Source organism: Odocoileus virginianus, chromosome 26, assembly GCF_023699985.2.
Source record: "Odocoileus virginianus isolate 20LAN1187 ecotype Illinois chromosome 26, Ovbor_1.2, whole genome shotgun sequence".
NCBI classification, from domain to species: domain Eukaryota; kingdom Metazoa; phylum Chordata; class Mammalia; order Artiodactyla; family Cervidae; genus Odocoileus; species Odocoileus virginianus.
The window spans coordinates 23420771-23435611 of NC_069699.1; the positions used below are offsets into that span (position 1 = coordinate 23420771).

General features: G+C 40.2%; 1 protein-coding gene across 10 annotated transcripts in view; it reads right to left on the reverse strand.

Moving 5' to 3' along the window:
* CHL1 (cell adhesion molecule L1 like) overlaps nucleotides 1–14841 on the reverse strand; it is a 227789-nt gene that overhangs the window by 46183 nt on the left and 166765 nt on the right. For all 10 annotated transcript variants that reach the window (XM_020880764.2, XM_070455658.1, XM_020880762.2 and 7 more), the window contains one exon: nucleotides 9758–9889. In XM_020880764.2, coding sequence (XP_020736423.2) covers nucleotides 9758–9889 — 132 coding nt within the window. The remainder of the gene's footprint in view (nucleotides 1–9757; nucleotides 9890–14841) is intronic.

The following is a 14841-nucleotide window of genomic DNA, read 5'->3' on the forward strand; positions in this document are numbered from 1 at the left end:
CAACATATCTGTTGATCTCTAGCCCAAAGTCTCTCCATACCTACAAGATTCCAGATTTTCTGTTTAGCGCTGAAATCCCACTGGAAACTGAATCTCACTTACTCTTATAAATTGAGGTCCGGCTACTGGCCAGCATAACCAGATGATCAACACAGCTGGATCCCCCAGTCCACCAATACTGGCTGCTGTTTTCCCCTTGACATGTTGCTCCTTTGTTTCACTTTCCTGCCCTTCTGCAATTTTCCATCTACACCATTCCTTTCAATTGCCTTCCTTTGCTATTAAACCACCAGATAAATAGCTCGTGTATTTCACTTTCCCAGGAAGACTCAGTTCTTCTTGAGAGCACAGGCCAGCTTTTTTCTCCTTTCTTGGCAATAAATCCCTATCCCATTGGTTATCCATGTGTAATTCTGGAAATATCTTTTGGAAATGAGAAAATCTAACATTTATGCTACTTTAATGAAGGGCCAAGGAACTCTGCTGGATACGCCACATGTGCTATCTCATTAACTCTGCTCAGTATCTGCTAGATCAGCACCAGCATGGCTGCTGAGCAGGCCAGGGGGACGGTCTTTCAGAAAATACCACATCCCACAGCGACTGGCCATGTGCCAAATCACATGTCTTACTCAGACACTTGAAAGAAGCAGTGGGAAGAAAAAAATATATTAGCTAGGGATGCTGAATGAGGAGCACACGTGGTAAAATGTTTCATTTAAATGACATTACAAAGTTAGTCATATATCTAATTTTTAAAACTAGTACCATATACTAATGCATATATGTGGAATCTAGAAAAATGGTACAGATGAACTTATTCCCAAAATGGGAATACAGATGTAGTTGTAGAGAAGTAATACATGTGGACACAGGGAGGGAAGAGGCGGGTGGGCCAGACTGGTAGACCGGGACTGACATTTATACACGACCATGTGTAAAATAGCTAGCTAGCGGGAAGCTGCCGTAAGGCAGAGGAAGCTCCGCTCAGTGCTCTGTGATGGCCTAGATGGGTGAGATGGGCGGGAGGTCCAAGGATGGGATACGCGTATGCATACGGCTGACTCACTTCCTTGTACAGCAGAAATCAACACAGCATTGTAAAGCAGTCATATTCCAGTACTTTCTTTTTTTTTCTCTCATGGTGTCTCCATTATAGAAAATAGTCTCACTATACTAAGTACGGGGTTATAGAAAACACTGAATAATAAAATAGAAGCTTTTTTCTTAGGCGTCATTTGTCCCTCTGGGAGTGAGAAAGGAATACATTTTTACACTTGGCAGTGAGCTCTGTGGTAGCAAGATCTTGTGTGCCCTAGAGTTTCAATCACTATGTCTGAAAAGTAGCCGTCGTGGAGGAGACGATCAGTGAACATCTTTTGGGAAGACTGAAAAACAGTTTTGTTGTGTGGCATTTTATCCCTGGAAGGTCCCTGGGGTAGGCAGAATAATGAGCCCCTGAAAGACAGCCACAGACTCATCTCTACAACTTGTGAACAGTTTCCTTTTTGTGGCGAAAGGAATTTTGCACATGTGACTAAGGTCAAGCACTCAAGATTGGACAGTTATCCTGGATTCTCCAAGGTGGCCCAATGGAATGACATGGCTGTTTATAATCAGAGAACCTTTCACAGCTGTGACCAACCAGAGGGAGATGTGACTATGAAAAAATGATCAGAGAGATGTAGCATTGCTGATTTGAAGTTTGGAGGAAGGGAGTTGTGACTGAAGGAAAGTGGGTACCATCTAGGAGCTGGAAAAGACAAGAAAAGAGCTTCCCCTTGCCCACAGAAAGAACCACAGCGCTGGGCACACCTTGGTTTTAGCCGAGGGAGACTTGCACTGGACTTCCCACAAACAGGATTGTAAAGTAATAAACATATACTGTTTATTTTTGATATATGATACAGGGAACCCAAATGCAGTGCTCTGTGACAACCTGGAGGATGGGTGGGGAGGGAGGTGGAAGACGGGTTCAGGAGGACGGGGACACATATATGCCTGTGGCCAACTCATGTTGCTGTAGGCAGAGGCCATCTCAACATTATAAATTATCCTCCAATTAAAATAAAACTTTTAAAAAAGTATACTGTTTTAAGCCACTAAATTTGTGGTCATTTGTTATAGCAACAATAGAAATTTGATAGAGTCCTGCAGAACAGTGTTATCTGTCAAGAATCATCAGGATGAGTAGTGCTTCCAAGTTTTTAAGGCTACACAGAATCAAGTCTCTGATCTCATTCCGCAGTCTCACACTCTACATCAAGTTTTAAAAGCTTCAGCCTGTTCAGTTCTCCTTATACCATCTGCCCTGTGGGAAATTCTGAGTCTACACTGCACTACAAAAAGAATAAATGGAACTATGGCCTCATGCTTCAGTGACAAACTCTGCTCAAAGCTGCCTTCTGGGATAGGTATGTAAACTGTGGAGCCCTTGTGGCAAACAGGCTACCAGGAGCTTCCAGAATTCTAAAAACTCAAGTTATTAATCAAATAAAAACCACTCTTCCTGACTCAGGTTGTCTTTGATCAGTTCAAAGGGCAAAAATGAAATATAGGGGGAGAAACGTCAGCTCTGGACTTTTGCATTTCAGTTCCATTTATGTCTCTAAATTCACTTGGGGTATGTCCTCAAGTACGTAACGCAATCTCTCTGGGCCTCATTTGACATATTTACAAACTGGAGAATAAAAAAATATATATCCCTTTCAGGGCCAGAAATATTGGATGCAAAGCATTTGAAGAAGGTTAGGCTTGCAATCAATAATAGCAATCATTTTGATTTGATTTAAAAATATTACATATAAAGAATATTTAATTGCTAAAAATGGATGCTTACAGAGATTCCAAACCCTTCAGTATCTCACAGTCATCGACATCCCAGTTATAAATGGTTATGACCTGTTGGCAGGGGGACAAGGAAAACTGTATAAAGAAAACAGCATGGTCTCCGAGGACGAGGATGAGGCTTTGGTTCCAGGGCTGCCAATTCTCAGCCATGCTCTCCCGTGTTACTTTATTTTCAGCTATCATGTGGTCATCCACCAACAAACCTATTAGCTTATTGTGGATATAAATCCATAACCTAACCTAACTACCGCCAACCTAGCCCAAGGGCCCAGTATCTTTAAGGCAGCTCTTACTTGGAGTCCTACAACTCCTTCTCCATTCAGAGTCCGGAAGAAGTCTTTCTTAATAAATTAGAGCCTGTCTCTGTTCTGCTCTAAATACTTCAAGAGCTGCGTATCTGATTCACAACAATATTCCGAGTCCCTTTGGGACCTTCCCTTTGACATGCGACATGGCCCCGGCACCCCCAGACCAGTCTCTCTCAGCACAGCCTCCCCACTCACTCAGCTTGGCTACACTGTGGTCCCCGAATCCCGCAACCCTCCAAACACACCTCGGGTCTCTATAGTCACTGACTGCTCCACCCCGGAAGCTCTTTCACTGGTGCTGGCATGTCTGTATCACTCACCTCTTTCAAATCTCTACTCAAAGGTAAATAACTACAAGGGTCTTGTTGGTATTATCCTAAAATCTGATAGCAACTGTAGGTTCTGGACTTCTCCTACACCCACCCCCTTCCCCAGCTAGTTCTCACTTTGCCACATCTATATGATTATCTACTGCCTGTCTCTCCACACTAGAATGTCCGGTTTATGAGAAAAGGAATTGTTCATTTTATTCACTGCTCTGTCCCAAGCAACAAGGCGAACGCTTGTCTCTTAAGATGAAGGTATTCAATAAATATTATTGGATGAAATGATTTGTTAATAATGAATAATTGTACTTCCTTTAAAAGCTCATTTGGGGACAAAGCAGTATGTGAATGTTCTTCATGTACAGCCAGCCAGGTGCCATTCAAATATAAAATTTTATGATTTTATGTTCCAGAGATTCTGCATTCTTTTAGTGCATTAACATTCTTTTATAAAAAAACTGTTTTAATTTCCCTCAGATATACCTTAAGTCTTATTTTTCATTTCCTATTTTGTTCTCTAAAGAGATGAGGAAAAAGTATCAAATTGAGGACATTAATAATGAGGGCGAAAGTGTCATCAACATATGGATAAAGAAAATGTGATATATATGTGTGTGTATATATGCATACACATATATTCCATTATATAGATAATGAGAATCACTCAGTCATGTATGACTCTTTGCGACTCCACAGACTGTAGCCCACCAGGCTCCTCTGTCCACGGAATTCTCCAGGCCAGAATACTGGAGTGGGTAGCCTATCCCTTCTCCAGGGGATCTTCCTGACCCAGGAATCGAACCAGGGTCTCCCGCATTGCAGGCAGATTCTTTACCAGCTGAGCTACCAGGGAGGCTCCCATGGAATATTACTCAGCTATAAAAATGTGAAAACCATGTCATTCATGAGAGTATGGATGGACGCTGAGGGCATTATGCTAAGTGACATAAGTCAGAAAAAGACAAACACTATAGGATCATACTTATATGTGAAATATAGGAAACAAAACAAGATCATAGATAAGAGAACAGTTAATGGTTGCCACAGACTGGAGGACAGGGGGATGGGCCAAATGGGCAAGGTAGGTACAAAAGGCATAAACTTCCAGTTATAAAATGAGTAAGTCATGGAGATATAATGCACGGCATAGCAATAATAGTTAATAATACTGTATTATATATTTGACAAAACACAGTCAAATATTTTGGCAATGGCAAACCACTTCAGTATTCTTGCCTTGAGAACCCCATGAACATATGAAAAGGCAAAATGATAGGATACTGAAAGATGAACTCCCCAGGTCGGTAGGTGCCCAATATGCTACTGGAGATCAGTGGAGAAATAACTCCAGAAAGAATGAAGAGACGGAGCAAAAGCAAAATCAACACCCAGCTGAGGATGTGACTGGTGATGGAAGTAAAGTCTGATGCTGTAAAGAGCAATACTACATAGGAACCTGGAATATTAGGTCCATGAATCAAGGAAAATTGGAAGTGGTCAAAAGGGAGATGGCCAGAGTGAACACTGACATTTTAGGAATCACTGAACTAAAATGGACTGGAATAGGTGAATTTAACCCAGATGACCATATATCTACTACTGTGGGCAAGAATCCCTTAGAAGAAATGGAGTAGCCCTCATTGTAAACAAAAATATTCTGAAATGCAGTACTTGGATGCAATCTCAAAAAGGAAAGAATGATCTCTGTTCATTTCCAAGGCAAACCATTCAATATCACAGAAATCCAAGTCTATGTCCCGACCAGTAATGCTGAAGAAGCTGAACAGTTTTATGAAGACCAATAAGACCTTCTAGAACTAATACTCAAAAAAGATTTCCTTTTTATTATAGGGGACTGGAATGCAAAAGTCAAGAGATACCTGGAGTAATAGGCAAACTTGGCCTTGGAATACAAAACAAAAGAGGTCAAAGGCTAACAGAGTTTTGCTAAGAGAACACACTGGTCATGGCAAACATCGTCTTCCAACAGTACAAAGGACTCTATACATGGACATCATGAGATGGTCAATATCGACATCAGATTGATTATATTCTTTGCAGCCAAAGATGGAGATGCTCTATACAGTCAGCAAAAACAAGACTGAGAGCTGACTGTGGCTCAGATCATGAACTCCTTATTTCCAAATTCAGACTTAAATTGAATAAAGTAGGGAAAACCACTAGACCATTCAGGTATGACCTAAATCAAATTCCTTACAATTATACAGTGGAAGTAACAAATAGATTCAAGGGATTAGATCTGATAGAGTGCCTGAAGAACTATGGAAGGAGTTTCATGACACAGTACAGGAGGGCAGGGATGAAGACCATCCCCAAAAAAATGAAATGCAAAAAGGCCAAATGGTTGTCTAAGGAGCCCTTAAAAATAGCTGAAAAAGGAAGAGAAGCTGGCGTCAAAGGAGAAAAGGAAAGATAAAACCATCTGAATGCAGAGTTCCAAAGAATAGCAAGGAGAGATAAGAAAGCCTTCCTCAGTAATCAATGCAAAGAAGTAGAGGAAAACAGAATGGGAAAGACTAGAGATCTCATCAAGAAAACTAGAGATCAAGGGAACATTTCATGCAAAGATGGGCACAATAAATGACAGAAATGGTATGGACCTAACAGAAGCAGAAGATATTAAGAAGAGGTGGCAAGAATACATAGAAGAACTATACAAAAAAGATCTTCATGGCCCAGATAATCACCATGGTGTGATCACTCACCTAGAGCCAGACATCCTAGAATATGAAGTCAAGTGGTCCTTAGGAAGCATCACAATGAACAAAGCTAGTACAGGTGATAGAATTCCAGTTGAGCTATTTCAAATCCTAAGAGATGATGCTGTGAAAGTGCTGCACTCAACGTGCCAGCAAATTAGGAAAACTCAGCAGTGGCCACAGGACTTGAAAATGTCAGTTTTCATTCAAATCCCCCCAAAAGGCAATGCCAAAGAATGCTCAAACTACCACGCAACTGCACTCATCTCACACACTAGCAAAGTAGTGCTCAAAATTCTCCAAGCCAGTCTTCAACAGTGTGAACCGTGAACTTCCAGATGTTCAAGCTGGTTTTAGAAAAGGCAGAGGAACCAGAGATCAAATTGCCAACATCTGCTGGATCATCAAAAAAGCAAGAGAGTTCCAAAATAACATCTACTTCTGCTTTTTTGACTACTCCAAAGCCTTTAACTGTGTGAATCACAACAAAGTGTAGAAAATGCAAGAGATGGGAATACCAGACCACCTGACCTGCCTCCTGAGAAATCTGTATGCAGGTCAGGAAGCAACAGTTAGAACGGTCAAGGAGTATGTCAAGGCTGTATATTGTCACCGTTATTTAACTTATATGCAGAGTACATCATGCGAAATGCTGGGCTGGTGAAGCCCAATCTGGAATCAAGATTTCTGGGAAAAATATCAATAACCTCAGATATGCAGATGACACTGCCCTTACAGCAGAAAGCGAAGAAGAACTAAAGAGCCTCTTGATGAAAGTGAAAGAGAAGAGTGAAAAAGTTGGCTTAAAACTCAACATTCAGAAAACTAAGATGATGGCATCCCAACACTTCACGGCAAATAGATGTGGAAACAATGGAAAACCGTGACAGACTTTATTTTTTGAGCTCCAAAATCACTGCAGATGGTGACTGCAGCCATGAAATTAAAAGATGCTTCCTCCTTGGATTAAAAGTTATGACCAGTCTAGACAGTGTATTAAAAAGCAGAGACATTATTTTGCCAACAGCGGTCTGTCTAGTCAAAGCTATGGTTTTTCTAGTAGTCATGTATGGATGTGAGAGTTGGACTATAAAGATAGCAGATTGCCAAAGAATGGATGCTTTTGAACTGTGGTCTCGGAGAAGACTCTTGAGAGTCCCTTGAACAGCAAGGAGATCCAACCAGTCCATCCTAAAGGAGATCAGTCCTGGGTGTTCATTGGAAGGACTGATGCTGAAGCTGAAACTCCAATACTTTGGCCACTTGATGCAAAGAACCAACTCATTGGAAAAAAACCCTGATACTGCAAAGATTGAAGGCAGGAGAAGAAGGGGAGACAGAGGATGAGATGGTTGGATGGCAACACTGACTCGATGGACATGAGTTTGAGTAAACTCTGAGAGTTGGTGATAGACAGGGAAGCCTGACATGCTGAAGTCCACAGAGTCACAAAGAGTCTAACACGACTGAGCAACTGAACTGAACTGAAAGTGGAATTTCCTAACGGTCCAGTAGATAGTTGCTAAGAGGGAACTTCCTGGAAGTCTGGTGGTTGCAACTCCAATCTTTCACTGCCAAGGGCCCATGTTCGATCCCTGGTTGGGGAATTAAATCTCACAAGCCACACAGCACAGCCAAAATAAAAAAAAACATGCTAAGAGAGTAGATCTTGAAAGTTCTCATCACAAGAAGAAAAATTATATAAGAAAATTCTGTAAGAAAAACTCTGTTAGGTAACAGATGTTAACTAGACATATTGTGGTGATCATTGTACAATGCATATAAATATCAAACTATGATGCTGTACACCTCAACTTAATATAAAGCACACCTCAATATAAAAAGGAAAGAAAAATAACTTTCAAAACCATTCAATGTTTTGCCAAAGAATTTGTATTTTCAATAAGCAGGCACATTGAAAGCTATAACAATTTCAAAATTGAAAGCAATTTTGTTTAGTTACTTTCTCAAAGAGTAGATATGGCCATACTGTTATTTGAGCAATTCTAGATTAATAGTCAAGCCTATGTAATAGGTAGTTTTAAATAATTATTTTAATTTTCAATCTCATTGTCAAATGTGTTCAGTCAGTTTATCTGCTTGTCATTGACACTGTACTTATGATCATACAAAGGAAAAAAAAAACAGATGTGTTTCTCAAAAATAATAGTAATAAGCAGTAAAGTTTCCTGAGTATTTGCCGTGTGAAAACAATACTAAACAGTATTTTGGGAGTATTCTTTGTGTGGTAGCCCCTGTGATAAGCGTTCTCCATGTGTGCCTCCTTTAATCTATATAACAATCCCAGTGGTCAGTGGTATTTCCATCTTCTTTTTACGGACGATGAAACAAGTTGAAAGAGGGTCAGTAATAATGGGATGAATAGAGAGAGTAGCATTGACATACACACTACCATGTGCAAAATAGATAGCTGGTGGGAAGCTGCCACAGAGCACAATAATATACCAAATCACACAGACAGTAAATGCTAGAGCCTGAATGCAAACATAGACCCTCTGGATACACAGTTTATAAACTGTGACAATATTCTACAGATAAGTATTATCCTAGGTGGTAGACTATATTGATCTCATTCAATTACAATCAACTACCATTAGCACCATTTTGTAATTTAAAACTTAAGTTTCAGGAGATTCCCAGCTGTACTGGAGTTGCCTGATCAATCTCCCCAAGCTTGAGTACACAGCCTGGTTGGGACCCCAGATCCACATGTCACTAGGATGCCCACCCTGATATGAGTGGGTCCAAGGCAAAAGGAACTAACAAAAGCATCACACATACATCTCAATATTGCAAATGCTCTAAATTAAGCTAATCAATTGACAAACAAGACTTGCTCTATTATCCAACCTTTACAAAGACATTCAAGATGACCAGAGCTCTAGGTTCAAATTGAGGATTTGGGACTTCTTGGAGCCCTAGTCTAGAACATGCTGGAGTGGGGAGATTAGGCCCATCTCTGCTTTTCCACGCCAAGCCCATCTGGGAAGGGCTCAGAGCTGACTGACTGCACAGAGGATTCTTTTGGCCTTGGGGACCCAGGCTTGGTTGAGAACATGCAGTGAGCCAGGTTCTGGCTTTGCATGTCTCTTTGGCCCTGTGGATTTCTCAGATTATGGAGAGAGGTATGCCAGAACGGGTCCTTGTAAAGAGCAGAACTCAGTGAGGAGTTACTACTGCCTGGATCCAAGGCAAGTCCTGAATTTCAGCTGCACGCTCAACCACTGGGTCCCTGTACCTTTTCTTTCTCAGGCAGAGAAACCTTCTTCCTTGGATGCATCCTCTATGTCATTCAATTGTCTTATTTCCAACTAATATAACGGCCAAACAAACGTATCCATGGCTTTTCCATAAATGTAAGCATAAACAGAATTTCTTTGAAAGATGCAATTCTGGATTCTCTGGTCAGATCTGTCTGACAGTAAGGACCACTTACCAACTCCACTTTAGCCATAACAAGGGTGTCTAACCATTACGTGTCCCAGCCAAACACTGCCTTCAGCATTGCCGCATGATAGGGGTTTTCACTTACTCTCAATTGGTAAGCCATTGACTCTCCACTTGATCGTGGGTTCAGGCTCTCCTTCAGCCTCACACAACAGGATACCGCTGCTACCAGTGCTGTATACGTCACTCTGAGGTTTCTTGGTCCAGCGAGGGGGCTCTGGAAATAAAGTGAAGAGCTCATCAGTGCTTTATCTGTTACAGGTTCAAAAACGTTAAGGGTTGCTTTTCCATTATGCACCAGCAGATGGCAGACACACACAAGGTGTTTCACATTAAGCCTTCTCTAAGGAAAGATAGGCATTGTTTTTGCCTGGGATGGGGTTTGTGTGTGGGTATGCATTTTTATGAGTGTGTGTATTGTAATTCGGAATCTTAGCATGTATAGCAAAATCAACACACTAAAAACAGTTATCTACATTCAACTTTACCTAGCTACACCAGTATCTATCTCATTACAGAAAAATGAAGGGAGGGTGAAGCTTAAGAGTGCTGACCACAGCTAATTTCAGGCTGAAGCAAGGCATCCAAAATGGCTGATTTTCAAGTAACATATTTTGAAAATTTTTTAATGAAATTAAAACATTCAGCCCTTATTTTAAATATTTCTTAATTAATGACTTTATAGCATTTTATATGTCCATATCCAAAAGTCCATCTTAGGAATTTGTAAGACATTATTTCCTAGATAAATTCTTTTTGCAAGGGGGAGGAGAAGGAATCCTAAAAGCAACATTTACCATTTTGCCCTCAAAACAATGGAGGAAAAGATATACTCAAATTACTTGCATCTTTCTGTGTCCTAATACACCAATATTATAGTGTTGAGTGGTATTTCAGTATTTTTCTCTAAGTGCAAACATCACTGTCATGATTTGTCACCTTAAGTATATTACTATGTCAGGAGCAAATAAAAGATTCATATTAAAGTATGGGTGGTTTGGATAACTTGATTTCAGAGAAAACTGCACATACCTGCAGGTAATAATTCCCATCAAGTGTTGCTTGGTTATTTCCCCCAAGACAGTTTTGGATTTACATTTTTAGTCAAAAAGGAAAGTCTTTAAGATACAGATATGTGTAAAACAAAAGTATCATTTGAAGAATTTGTTACAAAACAAAGGAGGAAAAGGGGGGTTATGTGGGGAAAAATGTCCATAAACTCATCAGGAAAAACAAAGAAATACAAATATCCCTGGCAAGTTCAAGTCTGAGCAAGAGACATGCCTTTGTAATTATTCGACAGGATACAGATTTGTTAAATTCCAAGTTAAACACGTGTGTTCATAATCTACATCATGTAAAAATTTATTCATATAGTTTAAAATGCAGCAGTCCAAGTTATAAACTGCATATGAGCTTTTAAGGTGAAAGAGTTTTACTTCTGTGTGTATGTCTACATTTTTACATCGTTGTTACTTTCTTCTGATCTTTTCATATAGCCACTGTAAAATAAAACACTTGAGTTACAGAAAAACCATGAAAGATTTCTTATTTACAGTAGAAAACTAAGATTACTGCTTTTAGAACATGCAAAAATCAAAGAAATCATGGCAATGCAATATACAACATGATGGCTATAATTTATGAATAATACTGTATAACCTATTTGAAAGTTGCTAAGACTATATCTGAAAAGTTCTGATCAGAAAAAAATTGTAACTATGTACTGTATAAACTACACTACTTGTGGTGATTGCTTTACAATACATACCAATATCAAATCATTATACTGGATAACTGAAACTAATGATGTAATGTCAATTATATCTCCATAACAATAATAAAGGGTATCATACAATAATGACCCTTCTCTAAATCTTTCTGAGTAATAAAATCAAGATTTCTATTTCTATTCTCATCTTACAAATTTCATTAATTCTTTGGTACCAGCATTAAGATATACTACTGTTAGATATTGCTTCCCAGCTGATGCGGTGATAAAGAAACCGCCTGCCAATGCAGGAAATGCAGGTTCATCTGCATCCCCTGGAGATCCCCTGGAGAAGGAAATGGCAACCCACTCCAGTATTCTTGCCTGGGAAATCCCATGGACAGAAGAGCCTGGCAGGCTACAGTTTATGGGGTCGCAAGAGTCGGACAGTACCCAGTGACTGAGCATGCACACACTGTCACATCTTAGCTAAAAGGTACATCAGTGACCACCTTAATCAACCCTTCAACCTTACAGATGGAGGACTGAGCTTTGGAGAAGTCATTCCTCTTGCCCAGGGTCACCAGTAACAGAAGCCTCTCCTTCTGCTCTTGCCACTCCAGGGGCCAGCAGACCTGCTGAGTGACAAGCACTGAGACTCCCAAGTAAATGTGGCATTATTTCTAACTCGTTACTATTTCATTCATTTGGATCACAGGAACGAAGGCCAAACAGTTGTACCAACTTTCATTTTGTACTTCCGGATCCAAGCTCTCCAACATTTATCATCTGTGTACATTCACTAGAAATCATCAATCAACTTTGTTCTTGTTAAGTGCTCAGTCGTGTCTGACTCTTTTGCGACCCCATGGACTGTAGCCCACCAGACTTTTCTGCCCATGGGATTCTCCAGGCAAGAATACTGGAGTCAGTGGCCATTTTCCTTCTCCAGGAAACTTCCCAACTCAAGGATCGAACCTACATCTCCTGCATAGGCAGGCAGATTCCTTATGGCTGAGCTACTTGGGAAGCCCCCACTAAACTTCACCTGAACCCTTTCTGATAAGCTTTCTTTATAAATGCTTAGACATTTGTTTTTATGCTTCTCATCCCTGTTTTTCCTGGAGAAGTAAGCTAGTCCTGAGCAAAGGTACGTTTGGTCATGCAATTTGAAAGGGATTTCAGACCTGTTTTTAGAAGCATATTCTTCCTGGGTCTGTTGTGTCACTGCTCTCAATAACTACCCAGGCTGAGATTTTCACAACTGGCATCTGCAGTGAGAGCACCTAGACTATATCACTTAGGTTAGTGATCTATGAAGAGCCAGAGCAGAATTGCTCTCTTTCTGATGTCTCCTCTGCTTAGTATGGGGAAGCAAAAGGTTGCCACCCCAAAACATCTCTTTGGCATGGAGATTATTTTGAGCTGAAAATAATCAAGGTCCAAAAGATTCAGGAAGAAACTCTGATCTCGCCACTAACTGCATAAAATAGTTTAGTTAGAAGGCCTGTTTCTGGAATAGAGCTATTGCAGAAATACGTGCCAAGAACAGCTAGCATAGTGGCTCAGATGGTAAAGAATCTGCCTGCAACGCGGGAGACCCAAGTTCGATCCCTGGGTCAGGAAGATCCCCTATTGAAGGGATGGCAGCTGTCTCCAGTATTCTTGCCTGGAGACTCCTATGGCTAGGTCTGGTGGAGGAAACTGCAGGGCCTAGACATTACAGTCCACACTGTATCCCCCTGTCTGCCCGGCCCTGCAAACACAGACAAATCCAATGTTGGCTCTTCCGTCTCCAGTCTTTCTTGGAGATGCTGTCCTCTCCTCTGAAGCCCCAAACATCCTCTTTAGTCTTTAGCTGAAGATGTGGTTTAAGCTCTGGCCTTTTGGTGAGTTACTCAGTTTTCCTGGCTTGCTCCCATGTATACGGGTTACTAACATAGTCAGCCTGAGGACATTGGCGAGGGAACAGGAAATGTCTGGAGGTGGCAAGGAGGCTATGGGCAAGCAGGAACACCAGAACAGATTTTTTTCAAAGGTTGGAACATGCAACAGTATTCCTGACCGGTAAGACCTATTTGAAAGGATAGGGGGGGGAAGGCTTAAGAGAGAAGAAAGAATAATTAAAATGGCAATTTCTGAGAGAAAGCATCATCACTGAATCCCAGTCTTTCATCTATTATCCATAAATCTCTGGTAACTGATGAAAATGACTTATGTTGAAATTTTACTCATTTAGTCATAACTGTAAACAAAAAAATAAGATGATAAATTTCTCTCACGATGCTCAAAACTGAGATGCAAATGTCTGAATGTTTACAATGTAATAAGCAAGCTAATTAGAGATGTTTACCACTAGAAGGAAAACAAAACAGAAAACTTGGTACCTATGAAATATACAACACAGAGGTAATTTTCTTAGTAACAGATTTCTATTCAATATCTATATTCCTACAAATCAAAAATTATTAGGTTCAGCAAACTTGGATTTCACTGCAACTTTTTAAAAGTATATTTGTTACTTGAAAATGAGACTTTCTCAAATAGGTCGATTACTGAATTGTGTTTAAATTCATGACATCTTTTTAAAAGGCAGCACAATTATGGTTATATAACTATGTATAAATACTTGCCTATTACACTTACTAAATTTCAAAAGCCCTACATGATGCAAAAGTTTACAACACAAACACTGTTAGCTGGACGCAGTTGAAGCACATCTGTGATCATACTCTGATTTTTGTATTTAGAAAATTTGAGATGCCATTTTGGTTTCCTAGGTGGCGCAGTAAAGAATCTGCCTGCCATTGCAGGAGACGAAAGAGATGCCAGTTGGACTCCTGGGTCAGTGACCCGCTGGGACCCACTCCAGTCTTCTTGCCTGGAAAATTCCATGGACAGAGCAGCGTGGCGGGCTTGTGAGAGTTTAGTTCCCCAACCTAGTGATGACAGAGTTTGCTTGTGTTTATTACATTAATAAAGAATAAATATCACAGATATAGAGAATACAGTAAAATACAATGTGCTTTTGCCTAAGCACATTGAATGTTTTCAGAATGGGCTACACCGTCAAAGTTTACAGTAACACTGCTCTTTTCTCATATGACTAATCCTGTTATTTAATTAGTTTCCAAGCAAGAGACAAAGTAAGGGAAAGAAGAAGGTGCAGGAAGGCGGAATAAAATTGAGTGAAAGTGAACTTATCCATCCATATGATTAATGAAGGATGTATTCACTGCCTTCACACTTAAAAGAAAGACTTCTTCAGCTGGGCTTGCTTTTCACTTGCATGGGTGAAGAGAAACTCCTAAAACATACAGCTGAGGGCACATTTAGTAGTTTCTCATTAAGGATAAAGGATTAAATGTCCCTCATAAAAACATTATTTACATTTCAATACTGCTAATAGCTGTTTTATGAATAGCGAGGACAATTTGTTCAGGAAACCTATATTCCTT